Source organism: Eschrichtius robustus, chromosome 5 (genome assembly GCF_028021215.1).
Source record: "Eschrichtius robustus isolate mEscRob2 chromosome 5, mEscRob2.pri, whole genome shotgun sequence".
Classification (NCBI taxonomy): Eukaryota; Metazoa; Chordata; class Mammalia; order Artiodactyla; family Eschrichtiidae; genus Eschrichtius; species Eschrichtius robustus.
In genome coordinates this window covers 92933767-92958775 of record NC_090828.1, presented here as the reverse complement: position 1 = coordinate 92958775, position 25009 = coordinate 92933767, and the positions used below count along the sequence as shown (strand labels likewise).

The 25009-nt window shown below is 40.5% G+C and overlaps 1 protein-coding gene across 1 annotated transcript in view; it reads left to right on the top strand.

Moving 5' to 3' along the window:
• Positions 1–25009, top strand: part of THSD7B (thrombospondin type 1 domain containing 7B) — a 786243-nt gene that overhangs the window by 367983 nt on the left and 393251 nt on the right. Inside the window, exons 8-9 of the mRNA XM_068543998.1 lie at positions 1021–1255; positions 11330–11445. Of these exons, the coding sequence (XP_068400099.1) occupies positions 1021–1255; positions 11330–11445 (351 nt within the window). The remainder of the gene's footprint in view (positions 1–1020; positions 1256–11329; positions 11446–25009) is intronic.

Genomic DNA, 25009 nt, shown 5'->3' with positions numbered 1-25009 from the left:
AGCAATATGGCCACTGGCTTTGAGGGACTCCTTTTTAGACAAGATTCTGTCTGTGGTCCTAAGAAATGGGGCCAGGGTCAAGAGGAATGAAAATTTTCATATTCTTAAAGTGCAGTGGCCTCCCCCTCTTGTCTGTTATATTTCTGGAAGGAGAAAAAAGTCAATATAATGGGGAAAAAAATAACAAGAGTAACAAAACTAAGGTCACAAGTCTTCCCGAGCATTTGGCCCACTGAATAAAACATTGTAGTGTGGGAGAGTAGGAATAAAATCAATACTTTAGATAAATACCAGTTTTGACATGGATATAAAATTGTGAAAGAAAAGATAGTAATGAAATCTGATTGTCTGACTCACCCAAGAGTGTAAGGCTGCACATCTGTCTGGTCTCCCTGCCAGTGTATAACACATTGTCAGATATTATTTCAGAGTTTAAGGATGGGCTGTCTCCTGCCAAAATTTAAGAGAGATTTCTGGATTTCTCAAACTGCAGTAAAATGCACTGCTTGAGGGAGGATGGATGTCTTAAAGTGGTTCTCTGAGAAAAATAATACTGTCTTAGGAAAGAGAGACCATATGTAGGTAATGTGTGTGTCTGAGTATTTGTGTTTGATCTTGTATCACTTCAAGGTCATGGGCTATTATATCTAACTGACTAATTTATGTAGGCATAATCATACTAAAATAAAAGCAGATTTCTTTGGAGTTTATCTCAGAGATACATGATGCAGAGGTGAGCGGTAGAATCAACTGATTTTTAAAATCTAATTGGCATACCGTTGCCTGTTATTGAGGAGAGAAGGGTGCAATGTCTTGTCCTCAGGATAAAAGAACCTTGACCATAGCATCAGAAGCGGGGTGCGGTGGCCCAGGCCTTTGGAAGATTGTATCAAAATGCTGTCTTTCTAGACCATTAAAGCAGTAAAAACAACAAAAAATAAGAATGACAGTAACAACAGCAGCAGCAACATGGTAATAACAGCAACAACTCTGTATTCTTTTTTATTTTGATTTTTGCAGGTGGAAAACCATGCCCCCCTAGTCAGGCCCTCCAAGAATATCGTTCGTGCAATGACCATTCCTGTATGCAACTCTACTGGGAGACATCAGCTTGGGGCCCCTGTTCCGAAGACACATTGGTAACTGCCCTTAATGCAACCATTGGCTGGAATGGAGAAGCTACGTGTGGTGTGGGCATTCAGATGCGGAGGGTCTTCTGTGTCAAGAGTCACGTGGGACAAGTGATGACAAAAAGGTATTATCAATAACTAATTGTAAGTGCATAGGACTATTGCATAGTTGAGTATTTTTAGTCAGAAACATTTTTCATGCACTGAATATGTCTCAGTCTGTGCTAGAGTAAGAGATTTTTGTTTTGTTTTGTTTTATTTGACTCTTAAAGACTAAAAAAAGTGCCTCAACCAAAGGTAGACACTTTTTTGTTATGTATGCATTAATTAATGGAGAACAGTAAATATAATGCCCACAAATATTGAATCTGCTTGAGTAATCAAACTTTCTAGAGCTGATATCAATATTTTGGGCTCTTTTTCAATCACATAAAGACTAGGTCCACAACAAGGTAGGTCATGCACTTTGAAAATATGGGGCCGTGTTATACTGTTCTTTAGATCTCATTGACCTTGTCTGCAGTGAGCAATAAATCCATATAGACATTTTGAATAGACTAATCCATGCCCTCAAGTAGGTTTACAATCTCATACCTGCTATACTCTGCACATGGAGATGTAAATTTTTAAAAAACTGTAGGAGAATTTGGACATGAGGACTAGTATATAGATATCAAAAAGGGTCAGGAACAATTGCAAGTGATGGAGGAAAAAGAGTAATTGACTGGTGAACTCAGCTGTGGGAGTTTCTTCTCTAGAACAAATGAGAAGACATAACTCTTCCTCGAGTCCATGCAGGAAGGCTCATGGAAAAGAAAATGTAAGGCACCTAAGTTATATACAGAGACTGGGTAACTGGCCTGTGCATAGAGATTTCCAAGTGGCCATGTTTGAACTAGTTCCCTTCGAGTGATGAAAGACCCCTACTCCAGCCACAGTAGTAGTGGGTCACCAGGATGGGCTGGTGCAAGCTTTGGTCTAGTGTCACAAACTAGGCAACTTAGAGCTGTTTCCCAGGAATCTTTAAGTTGGGAAAATGAAACCCTCTCTTCTTTCTCTCCATGATGTTCTAAGTATATGGGTGGAGAGTTGCCATAGCCACGGTCATGCCTGGTGGAAAAAGCAGGAGGAGAGAGTAAAGCCCATGCTCAGAAAGAGGCAGAAACTGAAGCAGAACAAATCCTGGCAGCATCAAGCCCTGGTCCCAGCCCCCCTAAGTGCACTCCTGCCTTTCCTGGCAACATAGGCAACTACATTTGCTCTTCTGCCTAATTCAGTCCAATTTGTGTTGCTGTCGTGGGCAACTCAAACACCTGATTAATTTCATCTTGGGGGCCCCATGATGACGGGCTCTGGGCCTTATCCACACTGCCATGGAAGCCACTTCAGCTGTGTGTAAGGAAAGTCATAGAAGCTCAGTTAAGGAAACGAACTGCTAACGGCAGATAGAGGGGAGACTGGCCAGATACTGCTGGTTTTGGAGCATGTGATGAGCAGGTGGCTATGAAAATGCAAGGGAAGATGCCTGTGACTTGAAGTGAAGCACAGTCAGTAAGACTTCCTCTTTTTCTCCTCCTAAATGTGGCTTCCAGAGGGCTGGGGCTGGATGGCCTTCATTATTGCCACTGCAGATTTTAGAACAGTATCTGGCATGTAGCTCTTGTCCATAAACATTTTTAGAAGTCATGAATTAATTAGACCTGCGTGTAGGAAAGTAAAAGGGTTTGACAGGGAATGGATATGAATTGCAGGAGTTTGAGAAGCTGACGTTTATCCTTTGCTTTAAGAAAAAATATTTTATCTACCGTGATAAAGTTTGGCAAAGGGGACTGCCTTGAAGAGTAATGAACAGATCATACGTATGACCTTCTGCTCTTATTAACTCATAAATGTTATTTCTGCTTTAGCATCCAACTCTAAATTGCTTGTGATCTTTCTGGAGCATCAATTTATATCACTTGTGTGTTTCAGCTTACCTGGTATCCATAATACCATGTGGACCGATTGGGTCAATGGGCGATATAGCCAAACATGGACCATAATGTTTGCATATCACTTGGATCAGGTGATAGTCTAATTCATGGGGTTATGGTACAATCCTAAAAGGCTTATAAAGATATTATGCAGACAAGAGAACTCCTTTTATCTTGAGAAGGACTGCAGCCCTGATAATGCTCATTTTTATGACGTAAATTTTCAACTGCTTAAAGAGAGATGCATGAAATATTAGCTTGAATATACAAATAGAAATAAATATAGCTTAGGTATAGGAATAAATGCTATGTGAAACGCAGCAAATTATTATTCTTTAGAGTGATGAGAAAATTTAGTATTCCTGAAGTCTGATCTTCTCCCTTCCACAAAACTTTCACCTCTGAACCACAACAGGAAAAATCCACTTGATATGAATGTAATTTGTTTTTTTTCTTAGTAAAGAAGCATTAGAATTGAGGCTGACAGCTACCAAATACAGTATCATCACACTTTAAAGGCTATTTGGACATGAGGGGATGGGTTATGTGTTCAAATAGCCCTCTACTTCCTCGTTTAGCCTCATGATTATATTGAATGACAATTTTTTATTAAAGTCTCTGAGCCCATCAGCTTATACTAATGTTAACTTAATGATATTTTGTGACCAGAAAAACCACAGGTCCAAAAGTTTATAGTTTAAAGCATAATTCACAAATGCATATGCTTTTATTTGATAATCTACATAAGTAAGACTAAAATATTATTACAGTGAATAACCTCCAGTTTTACTCGGTTTTCCAACATAGAAAAATGAATTGCACAGATGTTTTCCCTAACACACACACACACACACACACACACACACACACACACAGAAAGACATTACTGATTACTTTTTGCACTTTTAATGAGGCTGCAGACTTAACAACCTAGTTTGAATTCTTACTGTATGTCTCCAAACGATCCTGCTAAACAAGAGGAGCCTGCATTGACTTAAGTAAAGTTAATTAAAATTCTTGAGGTTAATGAGATTAATTGAGCTAAGAAAATAATACCTAGGGTCCAGTGAAGCACATAGTGAAATAGTGAGATTATCAGCAAGAGAAAGTATCCTTTGCCTTGCCCTTTCAGAAAAATATGCTTTTGCTCTTTTTTATGTGAAAGCTCTTGCAGTGGAAAAAATTTCCCTGCCATTTGTGAAATCCTTGGGGTGAGGGTAATGGCAATAGAAAGAGGAAAGAAAAAGAAAATATCCTAAAGAAAGAGTGGCCTTCAGAGTAGAAGAAACAAGCATGTCTCCATGGATTGGATGGGCTATTGTAATATGTTTTATCTCTAAATCCACTGCACTGGGATGCACAGAATTCCTTGCAAGTTCTGGCTTCCCAGGGTTGGTGTTCTGGTTTCCATGTAATTGTATAGGTTAGAATGTTACCACAGCATGAGTAATAGAACTGATCATATCAGAAAATAAGGACTAGCTAGGGCACAACTCAGACAGAAGTGAGAGCTTGTTGGGATATTTGGGGGATTTTGTTTGGTTTTGTTTCACTACCCGATGTTTATTTTTTCAGTTGCAATGTGCAAAAAATAATAATAAAGATTTAAATCACACAACTCAAAGCCATCCAAAGGTCCTGTAAAACACTTTCTGCCTTTCATGGGAGGACGCTGGGCATTTGGTGAGATATAGTAATGGCGAGCTCCGTTTACACATTTAATGTTTAAAAAGTTGGCAGGTTGAGATAGTCCCTCAGTCCCTGGGTTGGAGGACTGCTCCCGGAGATGGAGCATAGTGTCTGCCTCATGATTATGGACACATAACTGAGAAATGGCAGATCTTTGTAGCTCAGTTTGATACATTTCAGCACAGGAACTAAAACCGACAGGGTGACCAAGAGGCAGTCGTTATGAAATACTCCAGTGAAAGTCCAGGAAAATATATATATTGAGATGAAGTGTATTCACCCTTTTACCAAGAGTGTTGCCAATCTAGAATCAGAGTGTTGCATGAGAGCAAGAAGTATAAATTATGACAAAAGGCAAGAAGCCATACTGTGTTTACTCACTAAAACATGAATCCATATGTTACCCTGGTTTTTAAGGCTTCAATTTTGTTTTGAAAATGGCTGGATACATTTGCCTAATATTCCCAGAGGTTTGTCTTCAGGCTCCACCAGCATAGAATACTTGTCAATCATTCACTTACCATTACTAAATACTTGCACAGCATTAAGATCTGGTATTTTTAAGATATGATATGAGATGGAATTCTACCATCAAGGCATTCAAAATTAGTGTATGTATAACGCATGCCCATGTGCATGCACACACGCACAAACACACACACACACACAGAAAACCAGCAACGCAGAGGATATCAAAAGCTTTTTTTTTTTTTTAAGTCAGTGACGATAAACAATACAGAAAATAAACATTATAGTGTTTAGAATTGGAGGACACATAAGTTGCTAATGGTCAAGGAGAGTATTTTTGGAGATTAAATTTATGAAAATTAGAAATGTGATGATCCGAACCAAGATGGCGGAGTAGAAGGACGTGTTCTCACTTCCTCTTCTGAGAACACCAGAATCACAACTAGCTGCTGGCCAATCATCAACAGGAAGACAGTGGAACTCACCAAAGAAGATACCCCACATCCAAAGACAAAGGAGAAGCCACAATGAGACGGTAGGAGGGGTGCAATCACAGTAAAATCAAATCCCATAACTGCTGGGTGGGTGACTCACAGACTGGAGAACACTTATACCACAGAAGTCCACCCACTGGAGTGAAGGTTCTGAGCCCCACGTCAGGCTTCCCAACCTGGGGTCCGGCAATGGGAGGAGGAATTCCCAGAGAATCAGCCTTTAAAGGCTGGTGGGATTTGACTGCAGGACTTCGACAGGACTGGGGGAAACAGAGACTCCACTCTTGGAGGGCACACACAAAGTCGTGTGCACATCGGGACCCAGGGGAAGGAGCAGTGAACCGAGAGAAGACTGAACCAGACCTACTTGCTAGTGTTGGAGGGTCTCCTGCAGAGGTGGGGGTGGCTGTGGTTCACCGTAGGGACAAGGACACTGGCAGCAGAAGTTCTGGGAAGTACTCCTTGACATGAGCCCTCCCAGAGTCTGCCATTAGCCCCACCAAAGAGCCCAGGTAGGCTCCAGTGTTGGGTTGCCTCAGGCCAAACAACCAACAGGGAGGGAACCCAGCCCCACCCATCAGCAGTCAAGGGGATTAAAGTTTTACTGAGCTCTGCCCACCAGAGCAACACCCAGCTCTACCCACCACCAGTCCCTCCCATCAGGAAGCTTGCACAAGCCTCTTAGATAGCCTCATCCACCAGAAGGCAGACAGCAGAAGCAAGAAGAACTACAATCCTGCAGCCTGTGGGACAAAAACCACATTCACAGAAAGATAGACAAGATGAAAAGGCAGAGGGCTATGTACCAGATGAAGGAACAAGATAAAACCCCAGAAAAACAACTAAATGAAGTGGAGGTAGGCAACCTTCCAGAAAAAGAATTCAGAATAATGATAGTGAAGATGATCCAGGACCTCGGATGAACAATGGAGGCAAAGATCGAGAAGATGCAAGAAATACTTAACAAAGACCTAGAAGAATTAAAGAACAAACAAACAGAGATGAACAATACAGTAACTGAAATGAAAACTACACTAGAAGGAATCAATGGCAGAATAGCTGAGGCAGAAGAACGGATAAGTGACCTGGAAGACAGAATGGTGGAACTCACTGCTGTGGAACAGAATAAAGAAAAAAGAATGAAAAGAAATGAAGACAGCCTAAGAGACCTCTGGGACAGCAATGAGGTATCACCTCACACCAGTTAGAATGGGCATCATGAGAAAATCTACAAACAGCAAATGCTGGAGAGGGTGTGGAGAAAAGGGAACCCTCTTGCAGTGTTGGTGGGAATGTAAATTGATACAGCCACTATGGAGAACAGTATGGAGTTTCCTTAAAAAACTAAAAATAGAATTACCATATGATTCAGCAATGCCACTACTGGGCATATACCCAAAGAAAACCACAATTCTAAAAGACACGTGCACCCAAATGTTCATTGCAGCACTATTTACAATAGCCAGGTCATGGAAGCAACCTAAATGCCCATCGACAGACGAATGGATAAAGAAGAGGTGGTACATATATACAATGGAATATTACTCAGCCATAAAAAGGAACAAAATTGGGTCATTTGTTGAGACGTGGATGGATCTAGAGACTATCATACAGAGTGAAGTATGTCAGAAAGAGAAAAACAAATATCGTATATTAACTCATGTACGTGGAACCTAGAAAAATGGTACAGATGAACCAGTTTGCAGGGCAGAAGTTGAGACACAGATGTAGAGAACAAACGTATGGACACCAAGGGGGGACAGCCGCAGGGGTGTGAGGATGGTGGTAGGATGAATTGGGCGATTGGGATTGACGTGTATACACTGATGTGTATACAATTGATGACTAATAAGAACCTGCTGTATAAAAAAATAAATAAAATTCAAAAATTAAAAAAAAAACCCAAAAAATCTCAGATGAGAGGTTGGGATAAATGACTTTTCAAACCAGTTTTAACCCTACAGTTCTGATTCTCATTTTTTAATTTATCTTTTATTGGTATCTACATTATCTCAAGAGTATAGATAGGACTATATACAAAAAATAAATGTAATTTTGAAAGGTTGCATGCACGTATGTTTTAATTGAATCATAAAAAAAAAAAAAGAAAGAAAAAAGAAAAGAAATGTGATGATCCTGGGAGGGGTAGACAGCAAGTAAATAGAAGGGAGGAGGAAGTTGAACCTCTAAGGGAAAGGTCAACATTATTGGGAAAAGAAATGAACAAAAAGACAGTTTCACTCCTAAGAGAATATTTGACACCTATCAGACCAGGAATCACATTTCAGGAAAGCCCTCAGTTCATGGCCTCTATAAAAGCAGTGTAACCTGAGCTTGACCTTTGCCATTGAGGGTATGACACCGTTTCTCACTTGTGGACCTAGAAGAAGAACATGGATAGAGAAAGGGCACCATGTCACAAGGAGTTGACATTATGCCCAGTGAATATTTATTGTGAGTGCTGTTAATAAAGTATAAATTGAAAAGTAGGCAATATCAGTTCCCCAAAAGAGATTAACACCACACACACACAAAAATAAAAACAAAACCAGGAGACACAAGAACACTTTGGGAGGTGTTGGATATGTCTGTTACCTTGATTGTGGAGATGGTATCGCAGGTGTTTGCACATGTCCAAACTCATCAAATTATGCACATTAAATAAGTGCAGTTCTTTCTGTATCAATTATACCTCAATAAAGGTATATCTAAAACATTTTTAAAAAAGAGATGAACACCTACTGCTAATTGAAGTGAACAAAGTCCCTGCAGAATAAGCCACCCTCCCAGAAAGCCTGAAGCCAAACCAGCACCACAAGAATTTCTGAGCTATCTGTGGATGTCTGAGTGAGTGTGTCCTGGCTGGGTCCCTGCACCCCCAAGCCCTGCTGCCCCGCTGAGCACACAGGAAAATGACATTCCTCATGTTGTACTTTCATTTCCAGCTAGATACCAGGAGAGAGTGGAGAGGAGATAGAATAAATAGCAGTTCAATTTAATTTTAGGAGCTTTCCGGATACGAATAAAGGACTTGGGAATGAGTTTAGTGTTTTTTGCTAGTTCTACTAAAGTATGACATAAATTTTCCTTACCAGAATATCTTGTTTAAATAATGCTATATCCTCTAAAGAAAGACACTCTTTTTTCTTTCTATTTTTAGGTTCATTGAATTGATCTATTTGATAGACAGTTTTTTGTGTGTATTAAGGATGATTAATAATAATGCCACTAATAATTAATTTATTGATAATCAATAACTTATTTATTAAATTACTAATAATTTAATTTATTTAATTAATTATAATGAATTCTTTTTCTGTGAGTATATACATTTCTGTTTTAATTTATCGTAATTAAAGTATTAATGTGCTCCATAGCAGAAGTAAAGTAACACAGAGGGACTGATGGTGGAAAGCAACGAATCCCCCACCTCCTGTTCCACTTAGCGTCCCATGTCCCAAACACAACCCCTTTTTAATGGTTTCTATGTTTCTTTTCTTCCTCTCTCTCTCTTTATTTTGACTGGGTAAGCCTTCACGTCATTCATAAGTTATAACAAAATACAAGGAGACATATAATGTATAACAACGAATAGCCTTGCATCCACCCCTGCTCCCATCCATCCCTTCCCTACCTCCCGTCCTGCCACTGGCAACCACTTTATTACTTTCTTATCTACCTCCATTGTGTCTTTATGTCAAGGCAGTCAAGCACCAGTCTATATCCTTGTCCTCCCTCCCTTTCTGATGTTTACCTCCTAACTCTGAACATCATTCATATATCTCTTCATTTATCAATGTCAAATGTCCATTTACACTAGCTCCTCTACTGACTTGACTCCCCTCACATTGTTGGGGTTCCGTTGGTTGGCTGCATTAACATTTTTGGTTAATATACTGAGAACTGTATTTCTTATTTCATGTCTATTTATTGGCTCTCTGACCACCTGCTCTGTTGGATGAGGACGTCCAAGCCGCCACTCTCTCTCCCTCCCCTTCCAACTCCCATCCTTTGCCCACTGTGCCTTCACCTTACAGTGGCAAGAATAAGATTGTGTACTTTCTGTTCACAGTCAAATTCCATGTTTTGCTTATGTATTCCTTCTAAAGTTTTAAAACTAAGAATGGGTTTTCATTTTTGTAATTATGTAAATTGACAAGATCTGAGCTCAGTCAGATTCTCCTTTTTTATTACGTGCCCTCCTTTTCTTCCTCTCCTCCCCCAGCCATTATTAGTCTCCTCTCTTACTGTTTTTTTGGTGTTTAACAATTGGACAGTCTTTGTGTTTGCATGTTGGTCATTTTGTATACAGCTGGTAGACTTTTCACTTTGAATTGTCAGCCTTTCATCAGCTCTGCAGTATTTTAATCCATGATTTCCGTATTTATTTTATCTCCTCCATTTTCTATTCTCTTCTACCGGAAAGTCTCAATTGTGTGAACTTGCTAGGCCGGGGTTTTTTCTATCATTATTTTTCTCAAGTGTTCTGACTCCATGTGACTTTGGATCCATTACTTATTCTTTCAGCACCTCAGTTTATTGTCTGAAAATGAAGATTATAATGCCTTTCACTGCGGTCCTTAGGAATAAATGAAAGAATGTGGGAAAAGCACTTCACTCACCACTGACTATCCAATACCAAAGTTCATGCTATCAGGCTTTATACACACTGCATCTCTGTGCTTTATAAGAAATTTATAGGAAACAGAATTTTAAAATGCACATATAAGTTGCAGAGTGCTTTCCTATTTTTCCTCTTAGCATATCACTGTTTTATAAGATAATAAATGTGGATTTTAGCCCCCTGTACTCATAAAAATAAGCAGACAAGCATGCAAATAAAAACAAAAACTTGTTTGCCATTTCCTGAGACTTCAGTTCTTCCAAGTGATTATGAATCCACTGACTAAGTTCCTCCCAAGTCTGAACATTACATTATCAGCAAAATAGCAGAATTGAAATGTTTCTCTTGTTAATGCTTGTTAGTGTGTTTGTTATTTGCAAACAAACATACTATTCTCATGTCTTGCTTATTCTAACTCATCAATTTACATGTTCTAAAAAGACACCTGCCAATTACTTCAATATTCTAAAATCATGTTAATTATCAAATATGTATAGTATTTTCAGTGGTCTTCACTGTTTTTCGTTTCCCAGTATATCCATATGTTGCCTTGTACAATATCACTGAATTGATGTATTACCCTGGATAAAACACTTTTCAAAAAATATATCAGATTTGTCCACCCTGAAAAATATCAAATGTTACTTGAATTCATGCAGTGGGGAGAAACTCACTTAGCATTTGTCTTTCGTTGGTTTCAGCGATTGTTATTCCTTTCCTGGTCTAGTGAAAAGTATTTTGGTCTCTGGATCAAGAGAGACAAAGTCTGTTTCGTGCTCTGCCTCTGGCTCTGAGCCCTTGGGCAAGTAGCTTCTCCTCCTGGGTCTTTCTTCCCACGTCTGTAAAAGGAACAACAGGGTCTCAGTGTTTTCAGTTCTGAAATCCTATGGTTCTAGGCTAAACCACTTACTTTCTCCAGGAAATATTGACCTGGTCTCTTCACGTTGGCAGATGTCCGGAATCTACTCGGCCGGAAACAGTACGCCCTTGCCTGCTCCCGTGCAAAAAAGACTGTCTTGTGACCGCCTTCAGTGAGTGGACGCCCTGCCCAAGGCTGTGCCAACCAGGTAGGTGGATGCTATTTTCTTAGTGTTTTCTTTCCTTCCTGATCTCCTGAATGCCTCTCCCACTGCTAAATAAGCGAGAGATGGTGGTACGGGGGCTCCCTTCTTTTCCATTTGCATGTCACCCCGGGAGCAAAGTTTGTAACATTTGTAAATGAAGTCTTGGATTTCCAGATCCATTAAGAGTTGGCAGGGAAAACATATTCAGCTATTACATGCCATTATTTTACAGGTGTGCGTTGTAGGGGTCCTCATCTTCTATTAACCCTGTTGTGGCATTTTGAACAGCCATTCAAACGTGGTTCCTTATAAAGCATGAATACCATCACAGTTCCTTTGTGGCTCCTGTGTGCTTAAGCCTGACTCCAGGCATCTTCATTAGAATGTAGGGCCTTAAGCACTCTACGTACGTCACTGATAAATATAAGCCTATGGAAGAAGAGGGGCCAGTACATTAAAAAGCGTTGAACAGGTACAGACATTGGCAATATATGATTTCTATTTCTTTACTCTTAACGGTGACGCTTTATACATCTGGCTGTATTTGGAGTGCTGTGATCCAGGATACTTAATAGCTGAGTCCTAATAAACACACAGGAGAACCTTTGTAAAATTACTGCCTTTCTTAGAACAGGTCTTTTCCCCTACACTTATTTCAGTCCCCTGACGGAGCTAGTCCATGTGGAGATCCAAAAACTCCTAGTCCCAAAGCTCCGTTCTGGCCTAAGACCTAAACTTAATAACTTGGTCCATTTCCCCTAGTCTGACACCCTAGCCTTGGTCCTATGGATCATACCACTGCCATAGCAAGAAAAGGCACATGCAGGAAAAGGAAAGATGGAAGAATATTGACCCTAGTGCTCAAAGTAAAATGGGTCTCATCCACACCTCCCTGGCCTTGTCTTGGCTGTCACATCCTCTCAAGCAGGGCCTGGCTCTCACTGTATCTCTGCACTAGCCTCCTGCAAGAAGGGAGAGGGAAGCATGCAGTTCTGCGAAGAGACAACCTGCCACAAAGATTGAGATTATTAACACTTTTCCTTGGAAAATTCCAGCCCTGTGCCTCTAGGATCCCCCAGTTGCTCTTTGACTCACACATCTTCGTGGCGGTGACATGACAATATAGCCAATATTGACACAGATCTGCCTGCCACTTCAAACCACCTCTCAGTGATTGGCAAGGGGGTTGTGACAGCTCTTGGAGATTATCATCATCGGTATCTTATATTTCAGTGATGGGGCACCTGCATAAGGTTTTCTAACTGTGCCATTTCAACTGTCCTTTGTCAGTGTTAACCGAGTAGCATCCAATAAACTTTGCTTATGGATAGAATCAGAACTAAATGTGTTGAATACAAAAGAGCATTGAAAATACAGTGGAATATTTATCTGATCTTTTGAGGGGTGGAGATAGCAATCTCTTCCAGAGACGCTCCAAAACTTATTTTCTTAAACGAAAATTCAAAGTAATTGATCTGGATAAACAGGGTTTGTAGAGTAGCCAGGGGAATGTCATTTCCAGGTAGAGTAGGACAGAAAAACTATGATCTCTATTCTGAACCATTTGAAAGGTAGCATCTAGGAGGTTGGCTTTTGAAATTTTAATAGTAATGTACCTGCAAAACATTCAAGCTCTTAAAGATAAACATTGGGAAAATCCAAGAAGATAAAATAATCTATGATGATGGAGGTTTATTGAAGTTCAGCTATTTCTTTTAGTTTTGTCCTCATAAGAGATTAGTATAATTCTTCTGTTAAATGGTTTTAAGAAAGGAAAAGGCTGAATTAAAAAGAATACCCTACTGGCAGCCAGATATTGGTGTTAGAGCTGTCAAGGTCCCCTGACACTTAAGGAGGCATATTAGTTCTGTTGAGCCCATATGCCCCAGTGGACAGAGATTACTTCAGCTACTGCTATTGCATGCATTCTGTATTCGAGAAAATTCTCTCTGCTGCATGAGCATCTTCTCCTAGTGCTGCCTAAGGATGGAGGAATCATAGGGCATGTGAAATAATTGCTCTTCCAGCAATTTTGGATTTTACTCCAACTTCCAGGGATTCAGCTAGTTATTTAAATGGTTGGCATTGTAATGAAAATAGTTTTAAGCCTCTGTGGTCTCTTTTTACCTCCAATTTTTTAAGCCTAGATAATTCTTTTCACAGCCTGGCAGCCAGCAGACCTGGAGGACCATTGATTCAGTTTTCAGATTTCTTCCAGCTTTCCGCTTCAATACTGTTTACCCTCGTGTTTAGTTTATACTTTGGGACCAATATTTTTTTAAATAACTATGGGTTAATTAGGGGAGGCGATGATAGGGAAGAGATTATAGGAGGAAATGGTACCGCTAAATCTATGGTTCTCAAACTTTATTGATTCTGAATCACCTGGAAGCATTATTAAAATGCAGATTTTCAGCTCCATGACTAGATATTCTGACTCAATAACTATGGGATGTTTCCAAAAATTTGTGTTGTAAAAAGCTGCCACTGAATGGTAATGTATTTCCTCCCTTAAGATAAAAAAGGAACATAGATCCATAAACAAGTGCTACTTGAACTCTGGGCATACAGCCTGTTTTTCAGCTTCTTGAATGCATCATATTTTTCCCGGCTCAAGCATGGTAGAGTATGATGGCTAAGAACAGAGGTGCTGGAGCCAGATGGCCAGGATTTTGAGTCCCAGGGTTTGCTCTGTGACAGTGGCTGCATTACTTAATCTCTCTGTGCCTCAGTTTCCTCATCTGTGAAACAGGGTTAATAACCACACCTACATATAAGGAAAGTACTTAGAGCCCTCAGTGCCTTGTGTGGGGTAGGCATGGGGCAGGCAATTCTATCATCGTTCCAAGCCTTTGCAGCTGCCCTGTGTGGTGCTGGAGCTGTGTTCAGCTGCGCTTCCTTCTTGGTCCTCCGACCTCTAGATCAGCAGGGGCCTGCTACAGCAGCCTTTCCCCAGGAACGTTGTGTTCGTCTCCTACACCACAGTGGACCCTCCCCATGCACCTCACTAACTAGGTCATCCCACAGCATCCTCCACGTCCCCTTCATGGCACTTGCATACTTAGCCTTCCTTGTTAACGTCACCTTTGCTAGAGAGTATGTCCACAAGTGCAGGGACCACTTCTGTCATCTTCACCACTAGATCCTATAAACCCAGCATAGTAAAGGGTATAGTTGTCACTCAATTAATATTTTTTGAATGGACAGATGTCCTGTGAAGAGAGAGAAGAGTGTGGTTTTGAATCCAGGCAGTAGATTCTCTGTCCTCAAGAACGTCCTTCAAAAGATACTCTGGGAAATAGTGTTTTAAAGCAGTACTTGTCAAACTTAAATGCTTATACAAGTCCCTGGGAGATCTAATTAAAATGTTAAGTTCTAATTCAGTAGACCTGGACAGGACCTGGAATTAGACCTTTCTACAAGCTCCAAGGTGATAACCTGTATGTTGATTACAAAGCTCCAGGTAGAGGTGGGGTTAGACATTTTTGAGCAAGGCAATGACATGGTCAAAGTTATAAAGTGAAAAGAGTGGACTAGGGACAGAACAACAGGTGGGGACACAGGTAGATTGGGGTGTGGGGTGGAGTGAAGTGGCTTAACCTAAACTGAGAGGTCAAGAGAAGGATGGGCCTGAGTAGGTGGCAACCTCCACTAATGAGGATGGGGGACCTCTTTTGCACCTGTGGTTTCAGGTTGAGTCATCAAAGTTGAGAAGAGCTTATACTCCTAGTCCCTAAATTTGGCTGCACAATGGAATCACCTAGAGATTTCTTAAATATCCCAATGCATGGGTCCTACTCCAAGATATTACGATTTAATAGGTTTTTGGTATGACCAGGGAATCACTTGATTATGTGAATCCAAAACCAAATCCATTCTAAACCTCTCAGAAAGCCAAGGTGGTTTCCCAGGGGCAGAGTGTACCAGGAGTGATTTGTGTGTTAGTAATGGGTGAGTTGTATTAGGTTTTATTTGGTTCTGGCTGTGTTCATGATCTAAAAATCCTTACAACTTAAAAGTATTCTCAAGCCATGAACAATCTCTAGCTAGTAGCTAGCCTTGCTTCCTGTCTTCTTATTCCTGTTCATCTGAGTCTGTCCTTAAAGGATTAATGGTGGTCCCACATTCTTCGAAGCAAATCAAATAACTATCAAGCTGTGGCGCTCTTGTGGACTCTCCAAATTTTAAGTCCCAGTAAAAAAATTAGCCAAATGATCAAGAACCATTCTTTGGTGATGTTCTTACTAATTTCTCTATTCTTCCTTCAGCCTATAAAGCAAATACCTGCATAAATACTCAATACCGTTTGCCTAATAATAGCTACAGTTTGTTCATTGTAGAGGTAGCCCCATAGACTTTTTTTCAATACACAGATGTCTCACCTCATCCATTAGAATCTCTTCACATTGAAGGGACCTTTGCAGTATTAAAACTCACCATAAGTGACTCTTATATGTGGACAAGGATGAGACACACTCATTTAGTGCTTTATCCTTTCAGGGTATCTTCAAATACATTTATCAATTATCATTGATAATAGTTTGCCTGGGTAGTATTGGAAATTAATTATCTTGGCCACTGATCTCATAACTATCACATTTAATGTTTTTACTTTAAAGTCACAAATCAGTACTGATTTTCTAAGATTTCTCTCAAGCTACCTTTAAAGGAGCTCACTTTATAATTTCAACGTTTAATAATACAAATTTCAGACATCTACATAAATTAATATAATGCTAATATAAAATATTACTGATTAATAGAATGCACTCTTATGCAGCCATCACCAAGTAAAAATTACCATCAGCTCATGGCCACCCTTGTTTTGCTTGTTTTACTTGTTTTACTGTTATCCCCCTTCTTACTGCCAGTGGCTAATTTTGTAATGATTCCCAGATGTGTATATCACTTCCATGGAAGGGAAAAATATGTAAGAGGTAAAGTTATTAGACACTTCAGTAGATAAAATGTGGCATATTCAAAATAGGTCTTTCTGTAAATTCCTAGAAACCATGGAGCTAATGATTAATTATTTGTCAGTCTTAATAATTTAAGGCTGAGGGAGCTCCTTTAACTTTGATCTCTAAGGGGCATGCTGGCGAGCAGTGTCATGGTAATAGGAAGGCGGAAGGCAAACTACTGCTGGGAATTGTTAGGCAACTTTATTTGGTGGGATCCTTTGCTCCTGCATCAAACCTCCTGGAGTTACGTCTTGAGTTTCCAGTGTCAAAGACAGTAATGATTTTTTAATGTCCAGGTGGTGTACTATATAGTTGTTAAGAATATGGCACCTCAAGTTAGACTTCCTTAGTTCAAGTCTGATCTTTGCTGTACAAGTCACATTAGACTCACTTTAAACTTTGTTGTGTTTCAGTTTTCTCCTTTCTAAAATGAGATAATATTGGCACCCAATTCATAGGATTAAATGAGACTAGGACACACGGCAGAAATTTTGATGATGATGATGATGATGATGTGAGTTCCTTAAGATTGGGGAACTTGTCTTTTATTTTGTTGCTGTCCTGCATTATCTAGTCGTCCATGTGCTGGTATAATGCACTTGTTTCCATGTCTGTATTTTTCTTAGATTATAAAACCTAGAAGGCACATGATGGGTGTTTAGTAACTGTTGTTGAATGAATGATTAAATGAACTCCATATCTTTCCTACTACCAGTTCTAATTCCTAAAGATTTTGCTTCCATTTAGATGAAATCAAAGCATTAACAGATTGTTCAGTGCATCCAGGCCAATTAAGGGAAAAGGTATTGGTCATTCAGAATGTCAGATAGGTCAAAAATCACCTTTCTCCCACTCAAAGGCATACTAGCATCAGCCTCTCTCTTTACTTACTCCTTTCAAGTGCGTATGGTCCCCTCCTTCCCCCCTAAGACCCATCATCTATACTTTTCTCCACCCGGGAAACAGAGGATAGAGTACTAATTTATACCCAAAGAATGAAGAGTCGGGACTTCCCTGGTGGCGTAGTGGTTAAGAATCTGCCTGCCAGTGCAGGGGACACGGATTCGAGCCCTGGTCCAGGAAGATCCCACATGCCGTGGAGCAACTAAGCCCCTGCGCCACAACTATTGAGCCTGCACTCTAGAGCCCGCGAGCCACAACTACTGAGCCCGCATACCACAGCTACTGAAGCCTGCATGCCTAGAGCCTGTGCTCCACAACAAGAGAAGCCACCGTAATGAGAAGCCCGCGCACCGCGACTAAGAGTAGCCCCTGCTCGCCACAACTAGAGAAGGCCCGCGTGCAGCAATGAAGACCCAATGCAGCCAAAAATAAATTAATTAATTTATTTTTAAAAAATCCTAGGAATTGTTTAAAAAAAAAAAATGAATGAAGAGTCTATTGTGTTTGAGTAATGAAGATTTGGGGCCTGGAACACCAGCCCCCAAAGTAGTGTTGAAGGCAATATAATCATCTAATGACTTTCCTTGAGAAAGTGACTTAATCTAAATCTAAGTTACAACCTCTATAAATTTTGGATGTTTTCTATTCCCAAGTGTTTCTGAAAAACTAAATAAAATAAGATGTGTATCTTACATATACATCCCAAGCCACAACCCAATACACAGAGTATAGGTGCCTTTGTTTTTACAGGCTCCATTGGGGAGGATGTGCCCCCCTTTAGTCTGTAATTTAAAGCCTAGAGATCACTACACAGCCCCAGTAGTCAATAAATATTCCTGAAAATTTAGTAAGAGAAATGACAAACACTTGGGCTTGTAGAAATTACAGTTCTCAACCAAGGAGTTCTGCTGAATAAAATTTATAAAGGCACTTTCCCTCCATTCACACATAGGAAAAAGAGAGATAGATTAAATTCTCTTAATTTCTTTTAATTTTTTTCCTCCCATGTTTTTTTGTTTGTTTGTTTTTGTTTTATTTCCCCTTAAAATGTGACACCTTCCGCCTATCTCTTTTAAAACCCAGGGACTTCCCTGGCGGTCCAGTGGTTAGGACTCCGCGCTTGCACTGCAGGGGGCCTCGGGTTTGATCCCTGGTTGGGGAGCTAAGACCCGCATGCCACGCCGCATTGCAAGGCCAAAAAATAAAATAAAAGGAAACTGGCGCGTTACCTACACCCCTTAACTGGCGCGTTACCTACACCCCTCACTCAGAGCGAACGTTAGTCCGCTTAATAGCTGACCGGGTCGCCTTCTCAGTCCACACTCTTCCTCCTACCCCCTAGTCCCCCTTCTTTCTGGACCAGAGATTGATGTATATTTGCAGGGACCTGGAGTTCACAGTATCGCCAGCTGGGATTTTTCTTTGCTTCCTCCAATGGCCCCAGGCGGTAGATCTAGAGCCAGGATTGGAATCCAGGTTTCTCTGACCTGAGAGACTGCCTGTTGTCATCCCACAACAAGCCCTGTTTTCACAGAGGCACAGCTCACCTTGCTTGTTTACTAGCAATTCAAGGATTCAGAGCCAGGTACCCTCACACCTGAGGCACAGGCTCTGTACAGCACAGATCTGTCACACAGAGCTTTCACATGTGCTCTCTCATTGACCATCAGGGCAGCTTCGTGATAAAGGAACAGCTGCTCTGTTAGTCCTATTCCACAAAAGAAGCAACGCGATCTTCAAGAGAAGCCCTCCTGGCCACCTCGTCCAACAGGAGCAAAGACCAGGTCCAAATACCCAGTTTAAATTAAACTTGCTACACTGCTTTGCCTGGTGAGCCTGTAAAGTTACAGGGGAAAAAAAGCCAGGCAAGTTCAAACTCTTATTGCTAAAAGCCTGTAACTTCTACTTTGCTTCATATCACTGCCTCTTCCTATCAAAGTGATAATAGCTATAATTTATTGACATACATTGTCCTATTTGTTACCTCATCTCTATATGGAAAGGACTATTACGACCCCATCTTACATAGGAGGACATAGAGGCTTAGCTATGGGTCCCAAGATTGCAAAATGAATAAATGGCAAAAGCACGAGGAATCCTAGGCTCTTAACCACTCATTCGGTAGCAGATATTTGCTGAACAATCACTGTGTTCTAGGCGCTGTGCTAAGTACTGTAAGTATAGGTATAAAGTGGTGAGGAAAACACACACAGCCCTCAGCTGTGGTGAGTGCTGTCTAGTGACGGAAGATGGAGGCATTGAATATATAATTGCCTAAATGAATATGCAGTTAGAAAATATAGTATGTGCTCTGCAGAAATTCAAGGAGCTATGAGAAAAGGTAGTAAGGAAAATCAGAATTCCACTCTGCCTAGAGTATCTTTCTCCTCATCTCTACTCATTGCCCGTCTTACTAGATGTAAAGCCCTACCTTCTCCAGAGAACTTGTCCCGATCCTCCTGCTGGAAATAACCACTTCTCACTCCTGAGTCTCATAACGCTGTCTGAATGGCTTGCATTCTCACTCTTGGTAAACGTGTTTTGGGTCCCACTGAAAAAACATGAAGTCCTTGAGAGCTAAACCCTTTTCGGTTTTCATTCCCAAAATGCCTCATAATAAACTTAAAACAGAATAGAATTCAGTATCTCTGTGACAAATAAATGGATGCTAGTTAGAACTTACTTGCTTAAGCAAACTTAACAGATTGCTAAAAGGAAAGGTGATCTGCCTTTACAACTGAATATCTTTTGTAACACGTGATGATGGTGGCAATAGAAGATGTGAGATTTCGGGAATCAAATCTGCCTCTGGTTTCCTGGCAAATGTAGTTAAAGTGGAAACACATTCCATCCCTTGTATTCATTCATTCATTCACTCACTCATTCATTCAGTCATTCTTTTGTGCAGTCAGTCTGTTCTTTTGGTTATTAATATTTCAGTGAAGTTGTATGAGTATCTTAAGGGAAGCAAGGGCTATTTGATTGCTAATTCCTACAAGTAATTTCCTACTGGAACTCCACATTTTAACTGAGGTCATCAACTGAGGCAGTGTGTCTATAGGAAGTGCATTAAAGTCATAGAGTCTTTTTAATATATGACTGAAGGGTATAACGTTGAAATGCAGAATTATGGTCTTGTGCAGTCTTTCAGTGGCCTAGATTGATTCAGGGGTAAAACTTAGAATAGTTTGAACAGGTTTCTAAAAGTGTGGCCCATGGAATTCTAGCTCAGAATTACCTGGGATGCTTGTTAAAACCCTAAGAGATTCTGATTTTGAAGTCAGGATTGGGGCCTCCAAATCTGCATTTTTAAACAAACTGCCTTAGTCATTCTAAGAAACATTAACCTTTGAGGACCACTGACCTATAGAAACATTTAATTTGACTATGAGCCAATGGATTCTTTAAAAAAGGTGTAACTTCCCTCTACAATATTGTTGTAATCAAGTCTATTTTGGTTTTCAAGAATCAAAGGTTTTTCTATGAAGCTTTCAAATCTACAGTAAGTGAAAAGAGGCTTATTGGGAAGTTAGAACAGGAAATCTCACAGATGTCCAAAAATAAGAAAAAGAAAATTTATGGACATATAAGAACTAGAAATGCAAACAGGAGCTGAGGGTTCTCTCTTCAGCTGTCAGAATCAGTGTGATTCTTCCATCTCTGCTTCTCTGTGTACACCTGCTGTCCTGCCCCTTCTAACAGGCTTCCTTTGAATCTCTACTCTCATAAGTAGCAGTTATAGAGCCCAAGAATGGCTCTGTAGTCCTTACTCTACAAAACACCAGGGAAGTCAAGAACCCAGCACCGTAGAAACTTCCTTCCCTTCAGGGTCTTTATTCAGCTTACCAAGTAAGAGAGTCTGATGGCCCAGTTTGTATCAGATTGGTCCTTCAATCACGCAGCAGCCCGTGGATTCATCAGCCCCCTCAGGTCAGGAGACATCTGGAAGGGGAAGGGGGCAGTGGTGCTGGAAGGCAGCAGGAACTGATAGGGACACTGATTGTTCACCGCTGAGACCAGCCTCTCCAGGACACCCATGCTCAGCCCTTTGGGAGAGAACTCAGAACCTGACTCCCTTCACTTCCTTAGGTTTCTGTCCCTCCCTCTCAGTGCTGAACTATAGACAGAGGAGTGGCAGAACCTGGCAGCCTGCTTCCACCACAAACATCATCCTCTTTTCACTTCAGAGCTTCAGCTCAGGAACAGAGCTGTCGTAAATTAAGTAGAAATCCAGAAAAGGAAAATGAAGCTCCAGGGGATATAAATGCAGTCGAATGACAGCTTCATGTAGAACAGAAACTGGGAGGAGCGAGAAGGCACTCACCCTGGGCGTGATCTGAGCCATAAATTTTACTTCAAACAAACAAAATATGGAGTCTCCGTGGACTTGAATTCATATCAAAATACGTATGCTACTGTTCCTATCCATAGTCTATCGTAAACAGTATTGTCTTGGCTGTCTTAAAAAAAAAAAGCTAACATACCAAACAAAATCAAATCAATAAAAAAGCAAACAAAAGAATCGAATGTAGATTTGATGCATGAGGTTCTGTCTTTTACACCTGGAATCCACTGTTATGCCTTCTAGTTTGCATCTAAAAGTTGCTTTCAAACACTATTTCTCTTCATTCAACAGTCAAGCTACATTACCATAAATAAATCCTGTGGCTCACATGGATGTTCATAATGATTTATTGTCAGCAAAAGTCTGTTTCCTTGAATGTGAATGCTCTTTGTTGTCAAAATGTTTTTACTTCTGGCTGGTTTCTTTCTCATATCTCTAGAATTCTCTTCAGACAGTACAATGCAACACAATGTAATCCTTATTTCCCTATAGAGGTGAATGAGTTGCCTTTCAGAAATCAAGGTACCCATTCTAATTAGAAGTTTATTTTTAGACTTTCAGTGTACATTCTACAAAGAAATAGAATAAATTAGTTTTGCTTTAGCTGGAGTGTTACTTTCAGTTTATTAAATAGTTTTCTACAATTAAAAAGAATGAATTAATTATTTTTCACTTCCTTGGCTTTGGTCCAATTTTAATATGACTTTCAATGAAAGTGTGGTTTCAGTAGGTTTTGACTCATTGGTTTTTGACTCATGGTGGTAGATTTATGAATGATTTAATTTGTATTACTAAAACAAAGCCTAGAGTTAGAGGTAGAGTTAAATGTTGTGATCTTAATATGTCAACTTGGAACAACAGATTTTTTTTTTTTTTAACTTTCCCCTCATTTCTGTCACCTCTAACGGGATCAGCTGTTGTTGGTGGTGGTTTTTTTAAATATTTATTTATTTATTTATTTATTTATGGCTGTGTTGGGTCTTCGTTTCTGTGCGAGGGCTTTCTCTAGTTGCGGCGAGCGGGGGCCACTCTTCATCGCGGTGCGCGGGCCTCTCACTATCGCGGCCTCTCTTGTTGCGGACCACAGGCTCCAGACGCACAGGCTCAGTAGTTGTGGCTCATGGGCCTAGTCGCTCCACGGCATGTGGGATCTTCCCAGACCAGGGCTCGAACCCGTGTCCCCTGCATTAGCAGGCAGATTCTCAACCACTGCGCCACCAGGGAAGCCCGGAACTACAGATTTTATAAGTCAGCTCGCTTCCTAGGGTTGTCTTATCCTATGTGAAGAGGCTACCTCAGCAATAGTTGCTCAGTTGAGAATACCCACGTTGTCCTCTGATTCATACTTTGCCTTCCTTGGGTAAGTTGTAGGATTTGTGAGTACTCAAGCTCAAGCCATAAAAATTGTTAATTTTATAAACAGAAGATACTTAGTGGCGTGTATGTGTGTGTGTGCACGTATGTGTGAGGAGAAGAGAGGGAGAAAGAGAGAGAGACACGCTTTCTTCTAGCAGGACAATAATAGGAGTTTAGTAAATATATATTGTATTACATTGCATGGAACATGAAATAACATTTTACGTGACCAGCAAGCTCACATGGGGTGTTAGACTTTGAGGGGGGTCTATCTTTTCTCACCTATTTTCCCCCTCCCAAATTCAGTAACAATTGAGTTCGTCAAAGCAGAGGGAGATCAAAATATTAGCTCATTCTCAACCCTAGAATTAGACAGACTTAACTACCAGATCACAGCCCCTGTTGGACACCTAAAAACTTGAATGAGCCTGACTAAAAACAGATCAGAATATGTGCATCCTCTGAGCAGATGTATCCCGAAGAAAGAGAAGGTGAGAGAAAGAAGAGCCATGTCTGTACACTTCTTTCTCCCAAAGTCATGATTTAGGGGCCACTTGTTCTTCCCAAAGGAGACATAAGTACGGGAGGTGGAGAGAGTCCAGGGACAATGAGGGCTGTAGAAGTGGATCTCCCCTCACATGGTCGAAATCATCAGGAGGCTCCACCCTCACCGTCTCTTGCTAATAAAAGACTTTGTGAACTCAGGCCCTACCTTCCACTGTTTAAATTCCTTTGGTTATACTCGCCTCCTTTCTTTTTTAAAAAAAAATTTTTTTTGGCCATGCCGTACAGCTTGTTGGAGCTTAGTTCCTCAACTAGGGATTGAACCCGGACCCTCATCAGTGAAAGCGTGGAGTCCTAACCACTGGACCACCAGGGAATTCCCTGGCTGCCTTTCTGACCAAGCTTGTTCTATCTTGTTCAGACTTTCATTTGCTATTCCTTCTTCCTAAAGTGTTCTTCTCCCAGCCTTTAGCATGGGTGCCTTTTGATCAACGCTTTGTTTTCAGTTCAAATGCCATATCTCAGAGGGTCTTTGTCTGACTACCTTAGAAATCACCTTCTTCCCCTTCTCTTACTTGTTCATCACCCCATGTTAGTTTCCTCACTGCACTGCCCAGTCTCCCAGCTAGAACATAAGCTCTATGTCTTGTTCACTGTTTAGAAGCACATAAGCTCTTTGTCTTGTTCACTGTTTAGAAACACTGAAATGCTGCCACAAAGTAAGTGCCTAAATTTAGGGTTATTGAATGAATGATAATGGATGAAGGTATCATTCCTTCAGGGAGGCTTTGCATAGGGCTGACTATACCAAGTTTTGTGCCAACTGCTAGTAGCATTAAGATGAATAAGATGAGGTTACTTTAATCGGGGGGCTTTTTATTAGGGGATTCAAGTATGTAAACATATTCTTTTATAACAACAATGAGCACAGGGTATTAAGTAGCCAGGAGGGGGGTGTCTTGCTTTAGCTAAGTGGTTAGAGGAGACAAGATTTGGTAGATCAGGAGTTTCCAGGTAAACATGGACTGCAAGTATCTTAAAGATAGAAGAGGGGATGTGTGTGAAGAGGCTTGGCAGCACGAAAATCCATTTTAATTAAATGAGTTACAGGTAGCTTGTGATGCTTGAGTTGCATAGTTCATATGGAAGAATGATAAGAAATAGGGCTAGAGAGACATGCAAGAGCCAGCTCATGAAGAGATTTGTGCCTTTCTAAGAAGTATGGACATTACCTGGAATTCTGATAGACAAGTTAAATTTTAAGCATGGGTGTGATAAAATCAGACTTGTGCTTTAGGGAAAAAAAAATAGTACAGAAAATAATGAAGTTAAACAGCATTGGAAACCATTGGGAAAAGTATGAGGCTATTCAATTATCTGGCCAAGAAATGAGGAGAATCTGTTTTCTTGAATAAAAATAAAATGTTTAAGTAAGCGTATAAATTTCCATAACTCAACATTGTTTAATAGCATGTCTTCATGACCGGGTGTGTACTGA